The sequence below is a fragment of the Silene latifolia genome, chromosome Y (genome assembly GCF_048544455.1).
Source record: "Silene latifolia isolate original U9 population chromosome Y, ASM4854445v1, whole genome shotgun sequence".
Classification (NCBI taxonomy): Eukaryota; Viridiplantae; Streptophyta; class Magnoliopsida; order Caryophyllales; family Caryophyllaceae; genus Silene; species Silene latifolia.
In genome coordinates this window covers 105,740,560-105,763,285 of record NC_133538.1, presented here as the reverse complement: position 1 = coordinate 105,763,285, position 22,726 = coordinate 105,740,560, and the positions used below count along the sequence as shown (strand labels likewise).

General features: G+C 37.3%; 1 protein-coding gene and 2 long non-coding RNA genes across 3 annotated transcripts in view; 1 reads left to right on the top strand and 2 right to left on the bottom strand.

Moving 5' to 3' along the window:
- LOC141633909 (vacuolar fusion protein MON1 homolog) overlaps window positions 1–9,929 on the bottom strand; it is an 83,755-nt gene extending 73,826 nt beyond the window's left edge. The window contains exon 1 of the mRNA XM_074446253.1: window positions 9,871–9,929. Within this exon, the coding sequence (XP_074302354.1) occupies window positions 9,871–9,920 (50 nt within the window). The 5' untranslated portion in view covers window positions 9,921–9,929. The remainder of the gene's footprint in view (window positions 1–9,870) is intronic.
- LOC141633911 (uncharacterized) lies at window positions 6,541–8,715 on the top strand. Its single transcript, XR_012538664.1, has 3 exons — window positions 6,541–6,964; window positions 7,352–7,425; window positions 8,483–8,715. It is a non-coding gene; the product is annotated as an uncharacterized LOC141633911 (long non-coding RNA).
- A 2,553-nt stretch (window positions 9,930–12,482) lies between the features above and the next one.
- On the bottom strand, window positions 12,483–21,485 carry LOC141630866 (uncharacterized). Its single transcript, XR_012537558.1, has 3 exons — window positions 21,453–21,485; window positions 12,670–12,802; window positions 12,483–12,593 (listed from the first exon to the last, which is right to left on the bottom strand). It is a non-coding gene; the product is annotated as an uncharacterized LOC141630866 (long non-coding RNA).
- Between the last annotated feature and the right edge of the window lie 1,241 nt (window positions 21,486–22,726).

Genomic DNA, 22,726 nt, shown 5'->3' with positions numbered 1-22,726 from the left:
ATTACCAGATTCAGTCGTGTTTATCGGCTTCTCCTGCCAAACAAATTTGATCTGGCGGTATTCAAAATTAGCAATATCAATTCCTCGAGCAACACCTCTAGAATCCATATAGTCACTGATGTGGGCAGCCTGCCACAAAGAACCTTGATATAAGCAAATTATTTTATCAAAATAGACTTAAATATTAAAAAGTCGTAAACTGAAAGTCAACTTACAATTAGTTTACAAGCTTTGCAGACGTCAGACTTCGTCCAATCAGGGTAAAATTTATGGTCAAGCAAATCAACATTTCGATTTGTAGTTGATGCATACACAGCGAAATGACCGTGAACCTTTAGAGGTAGGAACAGTAAATTCGCGTTGAAACTGAATACGTTTCCACAATCTTGAATGAAAACGTCCCACACCTCATACATCCTATCAGCCACTGTATTGATCTGTGTGTCAGAATCACATGCTTCCAACTGTTCGTTGATAATGCCCTGTAGATGTATTTCAAATAGAATTAGAGCTGATTATTTATCAAGTTACACGGACAATTGATAAATGCGATCATAACAACTCATGTATATGAAAATTGAAAACTAATGTCGTACCATATGACGTAGGCCGAAGAAAGACATCCTTTGGAGCTCATTGTCCTCTGCCTCCAACCGGTTCAGCAACATGGGCCAGCACTCGATAACCGCATCTGACATTGGTGTCTCAGATAGCATGGACAAGATATCGGCCCGGTTAAGCTGAGTAAGATCCGTATAGCACACTAGTGGTTCACTGTGTGTAACACATAATATAATCAATTAACACCCATTATTATATATCAGATATAGAAACCATTAGTGTACTTTGCCTTTTTTTATTAATTTAAACATAGTTAAGAGAACTTACTTATGTTCCAGTTTGTAGTCGTCTAAGAAGCAGTAGTCTGCCACATGCTTACGCAACTCCGTCAGATCCTTGATTAATGCCTGGTTAGCGCGTAGAAACTTGGAGACAACCACGACTGTAACTTCAGACTCCCCACACCACATGGAGCAGCCGAGCCCATCACCCTTACCACGAGACCGACTCCTAACAACAGATGACGCCCCCGCTATGACAGGGGATTGGCTTACAGAGACCATGATTTCAGGGGTATTCACAGAGGTCTGTCCTGTACAGTGTCGTTTAGCAGTCCTAGTCGAAATGTCGGAATCAACTTTTCTCTTGCTGGCAGACGTATCACCATGCTCCCCTCTAATTCCATCATTATTATCCACTACGACTCCCTTTTTCACCACAACAGTTCCAGTCTCGTTTACTCCACAAAGCGCCTCATTCAGTTGAAGTCATTGGGATTTGAGATACAGACCATTCTGGGACGGTGACAGGCGCATCGACATTTTCAGCAGTCACGCCATCAAGTTCCTTATCTGTAACTACATGAGGAGTAGCCGTGGCAGAGTGTACATCAGATGGAATTGGTTCTTCGTGCAGTTCTGCCGCCCTCGCACCATTTAAAACATCTACAATTTCTGCTGTGGAGTATAAGGCATCCTCCATTTCTTCTAAAGAAAATTGCGACGACTTCACAGCCGCATCTTCAGCCTCTCCAGGAACTTTAGACTCCGTTGCCAAGACATCATCAGGGGTAGGGCCAAGATTAGGAGGTTGATCGTCTTGCGCATGTCTACTTGCAGCTCCATCAGCTATACGGAAAGCCTCGTCCAATTCCGCCGCAGTGTACTGCGTCTCCTCCAACAGCTGGCGATCAGTCCAGGCCATAAACTCAGTTCCTGATTGCTCCAAATCTATGCTAGGCGGTTTGGATTGAACTAAACCAGCAGAATCTTCAACCTTTTCAGCAGTATTATCACGTACCACTCCCACCATCAACTCTCCAGCAACATTAACATCAGTTTCATTATTTTCAATGGCACTATCCTTATCAGCAGATACAACTAAATCTCCCGAACCTCCTTCATTAGCGAGATCACGAAGTACTTCACTTACTTGCCGCGTAGAAACATCAAATTCGACAGGCTTCTTTTGGGTTTCTGACCGATGCTCATGAAATACAGGTGCATTAGCAACACTTTTTTTCAGTCGTCGAGCAATTTCTTCTACTTCATCGATGTACAAGTGAATATTTTCACCGCAAAAGAATTCTTGAGTTGAATTTGATGGGACTGGGCCAATGGGTTCGGTAGTTGCGCTTTTGATCGTTGAAATTGCATCTGCGAACCATGAATAGAACACCATAGAGTTCCTTTGCAACTTTAAATAAACCTCGTGTATATCCTACATTTGAAAAGCTTGCATGTGTTAGGTGCTAATATAATGATTCTTTCAAGGCAGTAAGAAATGGTAATAGTAGGGGGCAGAAGTGAAGTTATACTGTCACTGATTAAAGTTACACAATATGTGAACTAAAGTTACAAATAGCATACAAAAAAAACTTACGTCCACAGCCCGAACTTTCAATTGTTGATCATCCTCAACTCTTGGGGGGACTTGTATCTGAATAAAGTTCTTTTCAAGTGATGAGTAGGATGTCGAACCCAACTGAAGTTGGGGTGCAACAATGGACGGAGTTCGTACATCGCGGATACTTCACCTTAGATAAGGTCCGACGCCCCAAACCACCAAAGAGCAATTCACCACTTAACCTATCCGTAATCCTTTTCTCATCCCAGTGCTTGATGAGTGGGAGATCATGCTTGCAAATATCGCCCCGGAAATCAAAACGCTGGAAGTATGTGATCATCAGGAATGGGATACACCCAATCAATTTGGTACGCTCCTTTTTGGAATCTTCCCCGGCTTTCACCATGTTCTGTAACACGTACGAACACCAATCATACTGCTGGAAAGCGCTAACGTCTTCAGTGGCCCTCAGAAGCTTTAGATCAATACCATTGTTTGAGGTCGGGGCAAGGAATGAGGACATACTGAACAGAACAAATAGTCTACAGAAATTGTCGTCGGCGTATGTCATAGCCATAAGCTGAGCGAATACCTTGCCTAAAGGAATTGAACTCGAAGCTTTCTTGACATTGTAAGCTTCTCGCCAACGAGCTTTCAACGCCTTATTCTCAGGGGACTTTGACCCCTTCTGTGAACCAGTAGGCACTAAGGGCAGAGGATTGGGTCCGGACGGCAGCAAAAAACAATCATGAACATCATGCTTCGACAACATAAACTCTTTGGTTTGGGAGGCCCTAAACACATATGAGCCATCATTGAAGGCATCGATAAATTCCAGAACTCCTGCTAGTGGGAAATTCTTGAACTTAAGCTCGAGCAAACCACCAAATCCAATTCTCTTCACCGCACCTATCTGAGCTGCATTCAGCTTCCCAATTATTTTTGCAAGCCTCGACGGGCGGCAGGCGACCGTGATGATTTGTTCTTCCTCGTCCTCACTTTCACCATCGTGTTCTTCCTCATCACTAGACATCTGCAGAAAAGAGTGACTAAAATCAGCGAAATTGTGTCCTTAAATTGCAAAACAAAGCATTTGTTAATATATAAAGCATGTGAATGAAGAAGTTGCACAAAATCCTTCTGAAGTTACAGTCACAAAGCAATGAAGTTAGAGATTGTCAATTAAGTTGTGCAGTTACACATTACACAGTTGAAATTACAAATATTGTTCTGTAAAGTTACACTGTGTGATTGCCAATTAAAAAATAGAGCATGTGAATATAGAAGTTGCACAAAATCCTTCTGAAGTTACAGTCACAAAGCAATGAAGTTAGAGATTGTCAATTAAGTTGTGCAGTTACACATTACACAGTTGAAATTACAAATATTGTTCAGTAAAGTTACACTGTGTGATTGCCAATTAAAAAATAGAGCATGTGAATATAGAAGTTGCACAAAATCCTGCTGAAGTTACAGTCGCAAAGCATTGAAGTTACAGATTGTCAATTAACTGGTGCAGTTACACATTACAGTTACAATTACAACAATTGTTCATTACTATAATGAATTGAAATTATGGACAATATAAGTGAAGTTACACAGATCATTTATTTAAAATGAAACAATGGGGAGTTCAAAGTTGCACTAAATACAGCTGGAGTTACAGAAACTAAGCAGGAGAGTTACAATTGTAAATGAACATTTGAAGTTAATAATCACAGTGTAATGAACATTTGAAGTTACATAAAACAAGCAGTAGAGTTACAGATAGTAAATAGAGGATGTTCTAATTGAAGTTACACAAATACCAGCTGAAGTTACAGTAAAAAAGTAGCAGAGTTACAAATTTGTATGAATAAAACAATGGAAGTGAGACTGAATGACAAATTCCCCTTGTACTTAGACAAACAAAGAGTTAAAATCAAACTATACCAAAATATCAATAAATTAAATATAAAACAAAATTAATGAATAAACCCAAAAAAAAGGATCAATCATAAAACATTAATCAAGGTTGCACTAAATACAGCTAGAGTTACAGAAACTAAGCAGGAAAGTTACAATTGTGAATGAACATTTGAAGTTACACAAATACCAGCTGAAGTTACAGTAACAAAGAAGCAGAGTTACAAATTACAAATGAATAAAATCACATATTCGTACTGAATAAAACAATGAAAAGTGAGACTGAATGACAATTTCCCCTTGTAATTAGACAAACAAAAAGATAAAATCAAACTATTCCAAAATATCAATAAACCAAATATAAAACAAAATTAATAAATAGCATAAAAAAAAAGTATCAATCATAAAACATTGATCTTGTAAATTACACTATTCAAAAATATCGTATAAACAAAATATAAAACAAAATTAATAAATTGCAAAAAACAAATATCAATCATTAAACATTAATCTTGATAATGTGGGTAAATCAAGCAATGAGATATTGCATGTTGAAAAGTTGAAATCAAATTTTAAGCATAAATAAACATGAATTTAAATAAAATAAAAGCAACAAATTAGCTAATAAATCGAGTAAAGCTGAATAAAAAATTGCAGAAATCAATGAAGATTAACGAGTAACTGACTAAAAAATACCTTATAAACGTGGATGTTGCAGGGAAACAAATCAAAGCACGGATGGCGATATGAATAAGCAGATGAAGATTTTGGATTATGGCGAGATGAAGATTAATGAGATGAAAATAAAATAGAGAGGAAATAGGGAGGTTTTAGAGAGAAGATGGATTTTGAATTATTGTGGGAAAAGAGGAGTTTCAGCTGTTTACTGTTTGATAACTGATGTTTGATTGCATGTTGGCGGTGTTGCAGTAAAAGTGGCGTGGGAGAGTGGGTTTTAGGAGAGAGGTAATTACTATGATTTATTACTAGTGTACTATTTTCTACTTTTTGGATGATATCTCAGCCATTCATCAAGCATATCCAACGGTGCATATTAGGACTTAGAGACTCAAACTATCTAAGAGGACTCTAGTGATCCTTATACTATATATATATATATATATATATATATATATATATATATATATATATATATATAACTTTTTTCAGAGGTTTTAGAATTTTCATTTTATTTTCTAAATTTTTAGCATTTTCTCCATGATATGATTTTTAGCATCTACTACAAAAATTAACAAGCACCCACCTTGTACACAACAGTACTATTTGAAGAAAAAAGAAAAAAAAACAGAAAAACGCATGGCCCAGATCTGTGAAGAAAAAAGAAAAAAAAATTGAATGGAGGAGAAGAACGAGGTGGCGGCAGTGAGGCATGAAGGAGGGAGGAGGTGGCGGCGGATCTGTGAAGAAAAAAGAAAAAAAAATTGAATGGAGGAGAAGAAGACGGCGGCGGCAGTGAGGCATGAAGGAGGGAGGAGGTGGCGGCGTGTGTGCGGGGTGGTTGAGGGAGGGTCGTGGTGGAGGGATGTGGGAGTTGTTTTGGTTTTTTTTTTATTTGTTTTTGTTTTGAGAGGATGAGAGAAAAAAAATGAGTGAGAATGAGGGAGGAGAGAAGTGTGAGAAAATGAATAATGAGGAAGTGAGTAGGGAGGATAGAATAAGGAAGGAGTTATACAAGATTAGAAGGAGTTATACAAGGATTAGGGAGGGAGATTTGTGACCCTTCAATGAGATGTAATCTCATCCCTCCATCCCTTCCATCCAAAGGCCCATATAAGGACTTAGGGACTCATATGATATGAGGGACACATGAGAACCCCCCCCTCTCTCTCTCTCTCTCTCTCTCTATATATATATATATATATATATATATATATATATATATATATATATATATATATATATATATTATATATATAACTTTTTTCAGAGGTTTTAGAATTTTCATTTTATTTTCTAAATTTTTAGCATTTTCTCCATGATATGATTTTTTTTCTAAATAATATTATAATTTTTTATTTGTATTATTTTCCGTAATTTGATTATGTAGTAGGTTAAATATTTGTATTTGTGGTATGAGATATCAATTTCTCATGAGATTTTGGGTAGGGGGTTGATTTCACTTTGTATCTAAGTTAAGGGGCCTAATCACTCCAATTAAAACTTAAGGGGCTTAATCTCATGATTAGGCAAAGTTATGGGGGTCAATTACTACTTTCGCGGTTAAAGAATCTATGCAGATTCTTTTTTTTGTTTTGTTACAATGAAAGGGCAATGTATTGTGCTTAAGATTGCTCCGTTGAGCTATAGACTGTAAACCTTTTGTTCATTGTTAGCACCTGCATATTTCTGCATATTTCTGACGATTGGGGCAAGGGGGTTCATTTTTTCTTTAGAATATGAGGGAACAAAGAAAAAGGAGCTTAACCTTTGTAGTTGATCGACAATATTTGAATTGGGCCTTCTCATTTATTTTGCATACTTTAACAGATGGTTGGCTTGAAAGGCTCCAACAGGTGATGCTGAAAGTAGAGAAATTGTCGCTTCTCTGCATAAACACAAGACCACAAGACTGAGCAGTTTATCACTGTCGTTGAGAAAAAGCCTCTACCGCTTTCACCAGATGTTGCAAAAAGTATGTAACTTTAGCTCTGAGTTTGGCATGACTATTTTTTATTTCACTAATGGCGAGGAGGTGAGCATGAGGCATCATTCTGAGTCGGAGATATGAACTAAAGAGTCCATTGCATGAACATCCACCATTTAGTGTCTATCTCCGAGGAGATATGAACTACTTTATAAATATTATTAACTGAGTCGGAGAAGTGATTTTTTGGATGTTGTCTTTAGGTTTGATTGAAATCACCTGTATTCCTTAATTTGGGGTGGTAAGAGTTTGAATAGACATTCGAGTAATGTAAGTGTTGTGTTCAGGATATTTGATTCGATATGTGTTAAATGTGAATGGATTATGGCATGTATGGATAACAAAATCTTTAAGCCAATTTTATATCTTTTGTAGAAACATTTCATCTTGCATGAAGACCATGCTACTCTCGTGTGAAATTGCAGAAGTTTGTAAGAGTGCTTACAGAGGTATTGCCTACTCTACTTGAGATACTCCCTCCGTCCCAATCATTTTGTTACCTTTTCTATTGTTTGTGAGGAGTATTTTAATCAAAGGTCAACAAATGCTTGCGACGTAGGGAGTATAATGTTGCATTTTGTGAGGAGTATTTTAACCAGCGAGAATCACGTTTTTGATTATGCTTTGTTAGTCCTTACCGATTTAGATTTTGACATAGTAAATCATCCTGACATTTTTTTTAATATGCTGTAAACATGTCTGTTTTACCATAGCTGCTTACTTGCTCTCTGCTGTCCAGATCAGTACTCTTGTAACTTTTTGTGGTTCTTTACCTTGTTTGATATTTCCTTCTGAATACACTCTTAACATACCTCTCACCTAACTAGGGAGCCTTTGCATATTATACTTTTAAGCTAAATAGTAAAAATACTTAAAAGCGGTAGGAGAAGGAAAGGGAGGAGGATATGAGGGAGGAGGAACGGAGGAAGAAAGATAAAACGATAAAGTAAACAAAAGAAGGAGAAGAATATGGAGGGAGGAGGGAGAAAGGAATTGGTGAATGTGAATCATTAAGTGAGAAAGAAAGGAATGGGTGAATATGTGAATCATTAAGTGAGAGGGAGAATGGAGAGGGGGAGTGATTAGGAGAGAAGGGATGAATTTGTGAACAAATGAGGAGAGGGGAAGAGTAAGAGAGGAGACGAGGGAAGAACGATAAATAAGTGAGCATATGCGACTAAGATGGAGAGGAGCAAGAGGAAGAGGAAAAGGGTGAATGTGTGAAACTCATGGCAGAGAGAGAGAGAGAGAGAGAGAGAGAGAGAGAGAGAGAGAGAGAGAGAGAGAGAGAGAGAGAGAGAGAGAGAGAGAGTTTTTACCAAATTAAGGAGCGATTAAGTATTTTAACTCTTGTTTCCTTGACAATAATTCACATTTTAATCTCTTTGTTCAATCGTTAATTGAAGCGGTAACGTTAGTTATAGATTTGCTTATGATGATTTTGCCAGATTTTAATCGATTGATATTCTGTTTTTTACTAATTTTTTTTTTCTTTCATAAATGCAGTAGTCATGCTCGATGTACTTTTATCCTCCTACGCACAAGATCAACAGTTTTGGAAGTTCTATAGCTTGAAGATAGAAGACCCCTGTTGTTACTTCTTGGTCAGAGATTAGATAAAAAATTTGTTGTTGGATGTAAATAAATATATTTTCATTTGTTGGCTTTAGTTTGTTGTGACGCTTTTGTTTTCTCAGGAGATTAATGGGTTATAATCCTTGTTATGCAATTAAAACCGTTTGTTTATTATGTGCTTATAAGCCATCAACCGAGTTTTTCTTCTCCTATTACTGTTCCACGCTCTACCAGTTTCAAATTAATTATGGTGTTACCCAAAAATTACTAATTTCAATCTACTTTGTCGGACAAATACTTCCCAAGTAATAATATCTTGGGGTATCGTGCGCGAAGCGCGCGAGACAACAACTAGTATGTAAAAAAAACATCAAATACTAAAAATTCACATGTATCCTTTCCCTCTATTGTGCCCTCTCCGTCACCCCTCAAGCCCCAAAAATCTCATATCGTGTTCTATCACTCTCAACAATGTCTGTCTCGGTCTCCCTCTACCTCTAGGGACCTTTTCTGTTTTCCAGCCTCCTAGCCTCCTAACTAACTGGTGCGTCCATAGGTCTCCTTCTCACATGGCCAAACCATCTTAGTCGATTTTCCATCATCTTGTCATCTATTGGCGCCACGTTTACCTTTTCCCGAATCACTTTATTTCTTAATCGATCTTTTCTTGTATGTCCACACATCCACCTCAACATACGCATCTCCGCCACTCATCTTTTGAATGTGACAATGTTTCACGGCCCGACACTCGGAACCGTTAAGTAAGGCAGGCCTAATTGTCGTGCGATAAAATTTTCCCTTTAATCTTTGGGGCATATCTTTATCGCATAAAAACCCTGAAGCACTCTTCCATATTAACCATCCCGCTTTAATTCTGTGAGCCACATCTCCGTCTAACTCCCCATCTTTTTGAATAATAGATCCTAGATATCTGACCCCTCAACAATATTCCCATCGAAAATAATACTCCCCGCCTCCTGCCACTCTAGTGACACACCTCAAATACTCAGTCTTACTCCTGCTCAGCCTAAACCCACGAATCTCTAAAGTATGCCTCCACAATTCCAACTTTCTCTCCACCCCCTCTTTCGTCTCATCAATCAACAGAGACCAAAAAAATATGGATTGTACATAAAATTAGAGAGAAGGCCTCGGTCAAATAGCATAAATCGAGAGGCACCCCCTATGAGCCATAGCAATAGCAATAAAACTGAAAATTAGCACAAAAGTCATGTTCCATATAACGACTCTATCTGGATGTACTTGAAATTTGTGGACATCACAATCACAACTACATATAAGATTTACAGCAGACATACCTGCATTCTTTAAGATGATAAAAGGCATCAGAACTGGTTGTAAGCAACATCAAGTATGTATTGACCAGCCACAAGCCAGTGCGATAGAATTACTGTCAACGTAGAAGAAAATCACCTGTCAAAAACGTTACTACGTGCTAATGAGAGAATTCAAATTTGACAGTTGAATTATTTTAACGTCTTCGTGTAGCTTACACAAGGGTAAGGTTGCGTACATCCAAACCCTTACTCCACAATTTGCGGGAGTCATTGAGGCATTGGGGTAATGTTCTAGTTGTTGCTGAACTGTGTCTAGTATTTTGCCTGAGTAAACAATATCCAAGAGACCAAGATACAAAAACAATCAAACAGGCAACTGACTACACGTCAGAACAGGATACTAGAAAATTAAGCTAATTTAATGGGCAAAAACATGACATGATTCTATCGATCATTATGTTATGTGGTATTTCATCCAAGAGTCAACTTTTTTGGAAACAAAAGAACATATTAATTAAAACTATCCAGACCATGGGATATGCAAACCTCAATTTTTTTTATCATAAACACAGAACACATTGTGAATGTAAGCAAACAATCAAGCCTTCACTTAAACAAGTAAGCTACTCACATCCAAATAATGGACATATGCATATAGAAAGGCCATAGGATTATATCTTGGCGTGGAAATTGAGAGAAAGACTCGATGTCCCGCACGGTCGAAGAAAATGTAAACACTTAGAAGGTTAAAAATAACAAATGAAAATTTCTTATTCAACATGTAACGAAAAGCAGACCTTAGACATATCTCACTCGGGTCGGGATGTCCATTTTTGTGAAGGCTACAGGCTAAATCAATGGACAAAAAAACACTAAACTTCAGATTACCATCAGCCGTGAAAAGGTGAGGAGTAAGCATGAGTGCATGACAAGTCCTTTCAATTTAGACTATGTCAAATAGATTAATCTATGCTATAACAAAACTCTAGCATTTTTACATAAGGGATCTCAAAGCACAGATTCGGACTTAACTCGGTGATGAGCATATTCCACCCATTCGGTATAAATCAAAAACTATTAGAGCTCCTCCTCTAACCATATAATCTTGGCCAAGTATTATGGAATGTGAGTGAGTGGCACAATTTTGACATTTTACCCACATGAGTACATGACATAACCATTAGGGTTGTAAACGAGCCGAACTGAGCTCGAGCTCGGGTGGGCTCGGGCTCGGCTCGAAGTTTTTAGCTCGGGCTCGGCTCAAAACTCGTTGAGCCTAAAAAATTGAAGCTCGAGATCGGCTCGGAAAAAGCTCGAGCTCCGCTCGAGTTCGAATCGAGCTTGTTTTGTCTTTATATTATTTTCACATTCACATTTTCGCTTTTTGAATCTAACTAAATATAAATATTTTTAAAAAACAAATAAGATTATAAAATACTAAAAAATATTATGTTATAAATGGCTAAATAACATATAATTTAAAATAACATTAATATTAAATTTTACAAATTTTACAAAAATAAATTATAAACGAGCCTAAACGAGCTTCCGAGCCGAAAGCTAAGCTCGGGCTCGCCTATAAATTTAGCCAAGCTCGGCTCAAGCTCGTTTTGACCGAGCACGAGCCGAGCTTTGACCGAGCCGATTCCGAGGGCTTGTCGAGCCGGCTCGAATCATTTACACCCCTAATAACCATACTCAAAATAGAAATGGGCAATTCTAAGCATAGTTCAAAACTAGAAAATGGGGAAATTTCAAAGAAACAGAGGGCGTATGCGATTCCCTCAAAATGGAGCATAATTTGGTAAAAGCTATGTTACTCTGACTTGGCTACAAGTGTCGGACACGAGTACATATCCAAGTATCGAGTTCGGCATGACTACAATTTTAAGACACGAGGACCCTGTCCTAAAAACGAGGATACCGGTGCGGGGACACGTCTATAATGCAAAGACACTTCCAAATCAGAAATATTCCAATATCTCCGAGCATAAATGAAAGAAGTTTGACGAACAAGACTTAAAATAATTAAATATACTATTAAATGCCTTATAAGACTCTCTTCCTCTACTTTTGTGGTGCGAGCCTGGGTAATTGGGAGAAGTGTTGGAGTATGTAATCCATACACATATCCATGTCGTGTCGACACGGGTACGATTCGAAAAGTGAAGAGTCGAAGTAACATAGGCTAAAAACATAAACAAACACCATAACTCAACGCAATTAGGATTCGTAACTCGTGCAAATCAATTCACGACTTTGTAGGTAACTAAGCGAACCTGGTAACCTAGAATCCTAGATATTTTGTTTCTTGAAAACTCTGAACCAAATACGACAGGCGTGCCTGGAGAGACGGAATAAAGAGAGAGAGAAGAGGGGGGGGGGAACCACCTTTCATTATTTTAGATATGGGTTAAAACTTGGGATAAGGGGAGGAAATGATTTGAAGCATGGTTCTTTCCTACCCTATTAATAATTCAGATTTTCCACAAGTCATTTGGTTGGAAAAAAGTAAGTTGTTGGTTCCCCCTCACCCTCCCTCCTTCCCTCTTCTTCCTCACCCTCCATTTTTACTTTAAGATATAGCTAATTTAATTCTTTAAGCAACATGCACATTCAAACGATAATGTATCACATCTGAGAGGTGCTTACTTAAATGATTCGGATGACATCACAAAGTTCGACAAAAGCAGCATATCATCTGGATGAAGAGATGCCTTCTGTGCTCCAACGAGGCTAACGACCTGCAACCTCAAATAGTAAGTTCTATGGTAGTGAAATCTATGTTAAAAGAGCTAGTAGTCAAGGAATATAGCAAACCTTGTGTTTGCACATAAATATTGCAAATAAGACCTCTGAATCAGCAACATCTTGCAAGATAGCACCTGCAGCTTGCCGTGTAGGATAAGCTAGAGGTAGGCAAGTGTAGGCATGAAGAAAAGTAGCAGGGTTCCTAGATAATGAAGCGCGCAAAATAAGGGATTTCAAAGATAGACTATAGAGGGGACTATGCATTGATTCTTTCTTCTTATATTAGTAGAAGGAACAAATTAGTGATGAAAAGTTGACATGTAGCCATGTAGGGGGAGGGAAACACTCTGCATGTATAATAAATAAATAAATAAATAAACAATCAATCAATACATCAATCAATCATCAATATATATATATAAAGCAGAAACTTTTCAAGCGATATTAGAGAGTCCAACTTTTTTAGAATTCCTAACAAGACTAGATTTCGAAACACATTTAATAAAATTATCCTAATAAAAGTAGATTTCTTAATATTTTAATAAAGTTATCCTAATACAAGTAGATTAAATTTATTTTAATAATAAGATTATTCTAATATAAATAGGTGATACTCAAAATACACAATGTAACCAATTTTATGATATATTAATTATTAATTATTATATACATTATTCATATATTATATCGAGTTAATTATATTTTACTCCCTTTTGAAATTCACATTTTTAAAATTACCGTACTCCCTTTTGAAATTTTTTTGCTAAAATTACTCGAAAATGCATTTTTCCTAAAATTACTTCAAAATTCCAATTTAAGTGACCTATTTCGTCTGTTTTTGAACTTATTCCAATTGTGCCTTAGCCAATTTATACTTTGAAAGGTATAACTATGTTGACAAATGGAGGGAGAGTTCAAAATAGGGAAAATAAGTCATAAATTGAAATTTTAAAGCAGTTTTAGAAAAAAATGCAACTTAATGGAGTAATTTTAGCAAAAAAATTCAAAAGGGAATAATTTTTAAAATGTGGATTTCAAAAAGGAGTAAAATATAATTAATTCTACTATATCTTAAATTTCATTTGTCATACTAATCGAACAGTTAATGAAACCTAAAAATGTATCTTAAAAGGTAATCGAAAATTAAGAGATCATAATTTAATTGATTAAGCCAAAGTGCCCGAAAGGTAGCTATTTTTTTGGTAAAATGATATAAAAGGACATAATAAGTTCTCTGTATTTAATATTATAAATTGAATTAATAAAAAAACAGGTAACTTATTTCTCAAATGCTCCTCTTATTTTGGTAAATAATTTATATATCAAATAGTTACAAAAAATTAAGATAAATCAAATTTTGCTCAAAAGCTAATTTCTTTGAAATAAAGCCTAAATATGTGATTTTTCATGATCTCTCGACCTTACCTCATATCTAATTAATTACTTCTTGATGTTTTTTTTGCCAATATTTACTTATTTTGACCTTATTGTTAGTAGTTGATCTCAAGTTCCATTTTTAATATTATAATCTCCATTATAGCTATTGGTTCAGAATAAATATTAACAATTAGGCATTGTAACACAAGGTACATATATACTCCAAAATCACGAGGAACGGAATAAATAAGTAATTGGTTCAAAATAAATGTTAGCTTTCTACAACAACAACAACATCAGAGCCTTAATCCCAAAATGATTTGGGGTCGGCTGACATGAATCATCCTTTCGAACCGTCCATGGGTGAACGCACGCCTCAAAATGCGAATAAAAAAAAGGGAAGATGAAACACAAAAAGGGAGAACGAAAATGTAATGGAAAGTCAAGCTGAACTTAGGGGTTTTAAAAACGAATTCCGTCTTTCTTTTATAAAAACTTAAAATTTAAATCGAGAGAAAAGATTAAAACGATTTTTAAAAACCGAAATAGAGTTAAGGATCCGGAATGAACCAGGTAAAATCTATAAGAAAGTGGTTGTTGAAAAAGTGTGTAATAAAGGAGAGAAAAATAAATAAATTAATTTCTTGAAATTAAATAAATAAAAAAACACTAAATCTGTCAAAAAAACATCAAATACTAAAAATCCACATGTATCCTTTCCCTCCATTGTGCCCTCTCCGTCACCATACTCTCCTCAAGCCCCAGAACTCTCATATCGTGCTCTATCACTCTCGGCCATGTATCTCGGTCTTCCCTGCCTCTAGGGACCTTTTCTGTTCTCCAAGTCTCCAGCCTCCTAACTGGTGCGTCCATAGGCCTTCTTCTTACATGGCCAAACCATCTTAGTCGGTTTTCCATCATCTTGTCCTCTATTGGCGCCACTTTTACCTTTTCTCTAATCACCTCATTCCTTAACCGATCTTTCCTTGTATGTCCGCACATCCACCTCAACATGCGCATCTCCGCCACACTCATCTTTTGAATGTGACAATGTTTCACGGCCCAACACTCGGAGCCGTAAAGTAGGGCGGGCCTAATTGCCGTGCGATAAAATTTTCCCTTTAATCTTTGGGGCATATCTTTATCGCATAGAAATCCTGAAGCACTCTTCCATTTCAACCATCCCGCTTTAATTCTGTGAGCCACATCTCCGTCTAACTCCCCATCTTTTTGAATAATAGATCCTAGATATCTGAAGAAATCCGAACCCTCAACAACATTCCCATCGAAAATAATACTCCCCGCCTCTGTCGATCTCAACCCCGCCACCTTAGTGAACTGACACCTCAAATACTCAGTCTTACTCCCCGCTCACCTGAACCCACGAGTCTCTAAAGTCCGCCTCCACAATTCCAACTTTCTCTCCACCCCTCTTTTGTCTCATCAATCAACACAATATCATCAGCAAACATCATACACCAAGGGATGTCGTCCTGAATATCCCTTGTCAACTCATCCATAACTATAGCAAAGAGAAAAGGACTAAGTGCGGAACCTTGATGCACCCCGATGGTAATAGGAAATTCTTCCGTTCTCCCAACATTAGTGCGAACACTTGCACTAGCCCCCTCATACATGTCCTTTATGAGGTCAATATATTTTCGCGACACACCCTTTCTTGCCAAAGCCCACCAAAGTACTTCTCTTGGTACCCTATCATATGCCTTTTCCAAGTCAATAAAAACCATATGCAAATCCTTCTTCTTGTCCCGATGGTATTCCATCAACTGTCTCATGATAAAAATCGCATCCATAGTCGATCTCCCGGGCATAAATCCAAATTGGTTTTTCGAGATGTCTACATATCTCCTAAGCCTTTGCTCGATTACCCGCTCCCATAACTTCATTGTATGACTCATAAGTTTAATTCCCCGATAATTGGAACACTCTTGGACATCACCTTTGTTCTTGTACAAAGGGACAAGAGTGCTTTTCCTCCAAGCCGATGACATCTTGTTGCTCCTCCAAATCTTGTTGAAGAGCATGGTCACCCATTCAATCCCTTTCTCCCCGAAGCACCTCCAAACTTCTATGGGTATACCATCCGGTCCCTCAGCTTTCTTTGACCCCATCTTCCTTAACGCCTTTCTAACTTCACTCTTTTGTATTCTACGCACAAATTCCCGATTAACCATGCTTTGTGTTACCTCTACATCCCCAAAACCTTGTTCCTGATGTCCATTGAATAAATTATCAAAGTAAGAACTCCATCTAGCCTTTATCTCGTTATCCTGAACCAGAACCTTGTCGTCCATATCTTTCACACACCTAACTCTCCCAATATCTCTCGTCTTTCGGTCTCTTATGCGAGCCAGTTTATATATATCCTTCTCTCCTTCTCTCGTGTCCAACCTGGCATACACTTCTTGGTTAACTTTTGCCCTCGCATCCCGTACGGCCTTTTTAGCGGCTCGTCTAGCCTCCTTGTATTTTTCAAAGTTCTCATCACTCATGCATTTCCCCGGAACCTTATAGCATTCACGTTTAGTCTTTATCGCTTGTCTCACCACATCGTTCCACCAAGATGTGTCCTTACTTGATGGTCTATTCCCTTTAGCTTCCCCTAACACCTCCCTCGCCAAATCCTTTACAACGTGCTCCAATTTATCCCACGTTGCATCAATATCTTTCTCCTCGCAATCCGACCAAATATCGCTACTTCCAACCTTATCCAAACCCCCTTTAGCTTCCACCACTTGATCCGTGCCTCACCGATTATCTTTCTCTTCCTCAAGTCTCTCTTACCCCGAAAATCAAGAACCACTAGTCTATGTTGTGTTACGGCACTTTCCCCGGGTATGACCTTGCAATCGGTGTACTCTTTCCTCCACACATTCCTTACCAAAAGGAAGTCAATTTGACTAGCATTACCTCCACTTCTATAAGTCACCAAATGAGAATGTCTTTTCTCGAACCAAGTGTTCATTATACCCAAGTCATATGCCAAAGCAAAATCCAATATGTCACTTCCTGCTTCATTTCTCTCCCCGAACCCAAAACCCCCATGAATGTTCTCAAAGCCAACTCGACTAGTACCCACATGCCCATTGAGGTCACCACCAATGATCAATTTCTCTCCAATAGGGACTCGTTCTACAACCTCTTCCAAATCTTCCCAGAAGGCTCGTCGAAACGAAGCATCCAAACCTACTTGAGGTGCGTAAGCACTTATAACCGTCACCACCTCATCCCCGACTACAAGCTTAATACTCATAATCCTATCACTCTTTCTCGATACTTCTACCACATCATCAATGTAATCTTTATCAATGACAATACCCACTCCATTACGACTTTTGTCTTTACCCGTGTACCAAAGCTTATAACCCCAAGGCGCTATCACCCTTGCTTTATCTCCGACCCACTTTGTCTCTTGTAGACACATTATATGCACTCTCCTCCTTTTCATAACCTCCCCTACCTCAGCTAATCTCCCTGTCAAAGAGCCAACATTCCAAGTACCAAACCGTAACCTACTACCCTTCCTAAAGACATGTCCTGATTTCTTTACCCGCTCTTGACCATGCTTCCTAGATCCAAACCTATTTGACACCACACCCATACTTCGAGGTGGCGCGCCGCTTTTGGGCGACGACTTAACAACCCTTGCATATTTTTCACTACACCGGGGTCTAGAAGATGTAGCGCACCCTTGCCTATTTGACACCACCCCCAGATGTAAAGATGGCGCGTCGCTTCCGGGCGACGACCTAGCAACCCTCACATACTTTTCACTACACCAGGGTCTAAGAAGTGCGGCCGCTTCGAGGAGACGCCCAACGATGTTCAAATTCCGATTCATGTCCATAAAATGTGACTAAGTTTTTATGCTGGCTGCCACAAGCCTACCGCAACCCTCCTCCTTTATCCGGGCTTGGGACCGGCAGCGAATGCCCGAAAACACTCACAGGCGGAGTTAAATGTTAGCTTTCTACATAAGAATAAAAATGATTGTTAACTCTACAATAAGAAAAAGCAAATTAATTTGATAAAAAAGGAAAATCTATCACAAGTGCCCAACTATATCGCATTTATCTTGAATGTATCGAATATAAATAAAGTTTTAGACTCAAACTGAATTTTAAATCGTGCCAACCATGGGTGTTATATATGGGGAAAATAATATCAGAATTATTTGAGAAAGTTATAGAATAGACGAGTATATGACATTTAAATGGAACGAAAGCGGTTATGGTTTTGAAATTTTTACTTGCGACAAGTAGGGGCATGTAATTTTTCTATTAAATACGGGTATGAGAAGGCCTACATTCGTCATGTCTTATCCCCCATTTGGCATCCTTACTTTTAGGTGTCGCTTTTGTTTTCATTATGCGAGATTTGGTCGGGTATTTTAGTTGGTGTAGACTTTGAGAGTAAGATTCATTATCTTTTAGGAATTTCACACTAAATGTATTTCATCCTCTTCGCAATGATCTTAGTATTGCTTCCACACAATTGTTAATGCGGAAGTTTGATCATAATTTTCGACATATTAATGGTCAAAGTTATAAAAGTTTGACCTCTAAGAAGCAAGGCGGAAGAGTTTAAGAAGGGGAGAGAGTATACATGATGAATTTTTTTAATATAACTCATAATAGTATGCTCTACCAAGTGTGGTATGTCGGTTACGTTGTAGCGGAACATTAACTCCGTAAGAGAATTTTCTAACGGGACCTGTCTTATTATCAATCGCCCTGGAAAATTCATAGTAGAAGGGAAGATACTTACGGGTTCCAAAGTCGGCAAAAGGTACTAAACCCGAGGATAGTAATGACTTCCTCAGATACAAAGATTTTTTTCGTTTTTAAGCAGAGGCAATATACGTTGAGGCCATGCTACATAGATGTGACAAATAGATCAGGTCGTGTCGGGTTGAGGTGTCACATTTAAACGGATCACGAACTCTTTAACCCAAACCCAACCCAATTAAATCTCGTGTCGTGATCGTGTCAATCCAGTTACATTAATAGGTCATCAAACCTCAACCCTAACCCGTTAATTTCGTGTCGTATTTTCGTGTCATGTCATATTTGGAAAGTGTAAGTATATTTATGTGAGGATCAAGAAAATTTGGGATTAATTTAGTAAATAGGTTATTCGTGTCGGGTTCGTGTCTAGAGTGCTCAACCCAAACTTAGCCCAATTAAATCTCGTGTCGTGTCCTTGTCGACAAACTTACATAAATGGGTTGTTAAATGTCAACTCAAACCCGTTAATTTCGTGTCGGATTCTTGTCGTGTTTTCGTGTCGTGTCATTGTTTGTCGGCTCTAATACTACGCTATAACAATAAACAAGAGTTAGGGACAGTCACTAAATCATGTTGAAATTTACCTACTTGAAACCAATTTTTATTAATGGCCACCTTTATGTAGTTTTAAGAACAACGTAATACGAGAGATTAAGGTTCTACATCGATGATAGAGACCAAATGTATCAAGGCCACAAGAAGGACATTGTTTACAAAGAAGTTTTCATAATTTACCAAATTAAGATGTTATATTATATATTTTGCATGGAGTTTTTAAGGATAAGTAGTCAAAGACTATTTCGGTAAAAAATAGATGGTGCTAAGACAATAAGAACGGCAACTCTATAATTCAACTATATCTCTGAATGTTAGTATACAACTGATATAGTTAAATACCAAATGCCAGAATGCTTTTGTTGCTTTTTTGTTATAGGAACTGATGATTAATCTGTCCTCGTCTAAATCAATTGGTGAAAATTTTGTTTGCTTCCATTGTTAGCATAATTTGACTTTTTGTTAAATTTAATAGTTTTCTATTACCACACCATGATAACGTAAAACAACGTTTTCAGCGGTGCAATAAAATATATACTACTAACTGACATTATTATACTAACTTGGTAACCCAACTATTTTAAAATATGACATAAACTACTAACTGATGTTGTCACAGATAATACTACTAGGTGCCTGTGCATTCTATGTAATAGAATCAGAGATATTGCGAGATGTCTATAAGGAGCAAATACTCTTAATTGTAAATAGTCAAGATAAAATTATGTTGTAAGAGATCTAACATTTTCTTTCAACGCACTAAATATATATAATTATGATACCTGCTGTTTTTTTGTAACATCATTCAGTTTTACGTAGTTGTAAGATAATTTGCAAAACTCATAAAGATATGTCTCCGTTATTAAGGGTTCATATTGGTGAGCTCCACCATGTTTATAAAGAAAGCGTTTTGTATTTAATTAAAAACTGGTTGTGCCTGTGACAATGAAAAAGCTAGCGACATACTTAGGGGTTGTTTGGTTACCCCTTCTAAAACACATGAATTGTAAAATAAGTGGGTTGTTTGTTTACCCAAAATCCCATGAATTAAAGTTCCATAGGAATTCTAATTCCTCCATAATTGAGGAAGTTGCTTACTTAGCTCCCCCTAGGTAAGTGGTAATTCCTATGAAATTCACTTCCCACATTCCAACCAAACAAATTTCCTCAATTTCATGGAAATTGCAAAAACATGTGAATTGGTATTTTCTTGGAACTCCAATTCCGGTTGTGAACCAAAGGACCCCTTAAACTATATCACTTGATGTTATAATAATTGATGGCAAAACTTTTATACTAAAAGCACTAATAATTTATCGGTTATCATCTATATCAATCACGATTTTTTTTTCCATCAATGACAATGTAGGACTTTTCTATCAACTTAAGAATATATTTTTACAGATAATCCTAATGAGGGCTAATCCTAATGAGAGCCCCGTGCATCGCACGGGCTTTTCAACTAGTTTACAAACAAAATAAAAACTGTAAAAAGCTTTAGAATCAAGAAACTGCAATAAAAATGAGACTCAATTGGTTTAAAGAAAAGCCCAACGCCCATACTAGTCGGTTGGATCCATAAATTTCTGGTATGACTCCAACAATGTTCATAAAATTCATAAAAATAACTGAAAGTACTGTTTGCCAACAAAATAATATAATCTGTTTTGGGGGACAAGCTCATTCGATGAACTCACTGTGTATACGTCGAAAGCGCAAATGGGGCTCTATTCTAGAAGATGACAACTCTTAGTTTTAAGCTTTTTAGTGATTCATTTTCGATGTATCAAGAATTTCAACTTTCCAAAGATCACGTTCAAAGTCGGTCATAATCCATACTTCAAAAGGTATTAGGACAAAAAGAAATAAAAAGAAACGGATCTATGAATACAAAGAATTAAAAGAAGTTTGATGGCTAATTAACACCAAAATCGACACCCATTTCAAGTACGTCATTTAATATCGGTCACTGCCGGCACATACCAGAGAAAGCTCCATAATTTCCATAATATATCGTGTGCCTAATTAACGACTAAATTGAAAGAGGAATCACACATAAGTTATGTTGCATGAGTAAAATATTAAGATGAAAATAACTAGGAGCTAACATACCAACTGAAAGAATGGATGAGAGATGAGAAAACAAAGATCATTCCACCAAGCAAAGGCGTCATATCAAACTTTGGATTCTTCTCAAAACATCTATTCACTGACTTTGTCAAAATAAGAATCATCATCCCGAGAAAATGTCGAGGCTTAACTCGACTCCAAATCCATGATAAATAGAATGAGCAATATGAGGTTAGTAAAAGGAGGAAAGGAAACTTACCTGACCATAAAGTAGCTCCAATTGCCCCCTCAAAGAATCATATGGCTCCTGTGACAGCCTAATCTGGACCAAATAGATAGGTCCCTTAACAAGAAAAACTACCGAACAGGTTGTATAAGGTTAGGACTTAGGCATGATTCAATGAGGCCGTAAATGAAACATGCTATGAACAAAAGGTTTCTTTCCAAACCCATCAGAACTGTTAATGTCATTAACGTCACTTGGCTTGGCTATATGCCTATATCAAACTTTAAGACTCTAAGTACGACCTAAGTTTCTATGTGAAAAAGTATAGATATTTTGGTACAAAAACTCCATAACAAATTTGAGCTCATGCATCACGATTTTAATTTATTCTCGGGCAAAGATATAAAAAAACAATTAAGTCCAATTAAATGATACACGGTAGAAGAATTTGGACAAGTGCCTTTTATTGGAAATTCAACTTCTTGTTGATGAGTAATGAAGTGAGTACATAAAGTAGCTGACCCTTTACAGGTAAAGAAAGGTGGCAACCTAATTACAAAAGAAGTGCAGAAACAAATACATGATTCCTTGCACTATGATACATCATTTTTAGCACAACGGGAAGTAACCATATTGCTACACCTCAACCATACAATGTTTTAGAAAAGAAGACCTAAATTCGACAAGAACACTTTGCCCTTAATTCCTTAAATACTATGTAAGCTCCCCATCCTTCTAGATATGCCACCAAATTGTCAAAGGAAACATTCACACATCACTATGACACTACGTACCAAGGAAATCTCAAATCATACATGTGTCCTAAACAGGTGTAACACATTGTAGCAAATAGCAATAGTAACCAGTAACCACAACTCAAAACATCCGGAAAGAAAAACCGTGAGTAGATGCAAAAGCAGTGGTGAGTTTGTGTTTTCCCACTTGATATATAGACTGCATAGCAGGTGAAAAATGGTGTGGTAGACAAGGTAAGTCATGATGAGGGAAGAATCCGATTCAGATTTATTTTCTTACAAGTAGTGATGAATCCTCCCTCCATTTTTTTTATATTTAAAAGCGATGGTGAGTT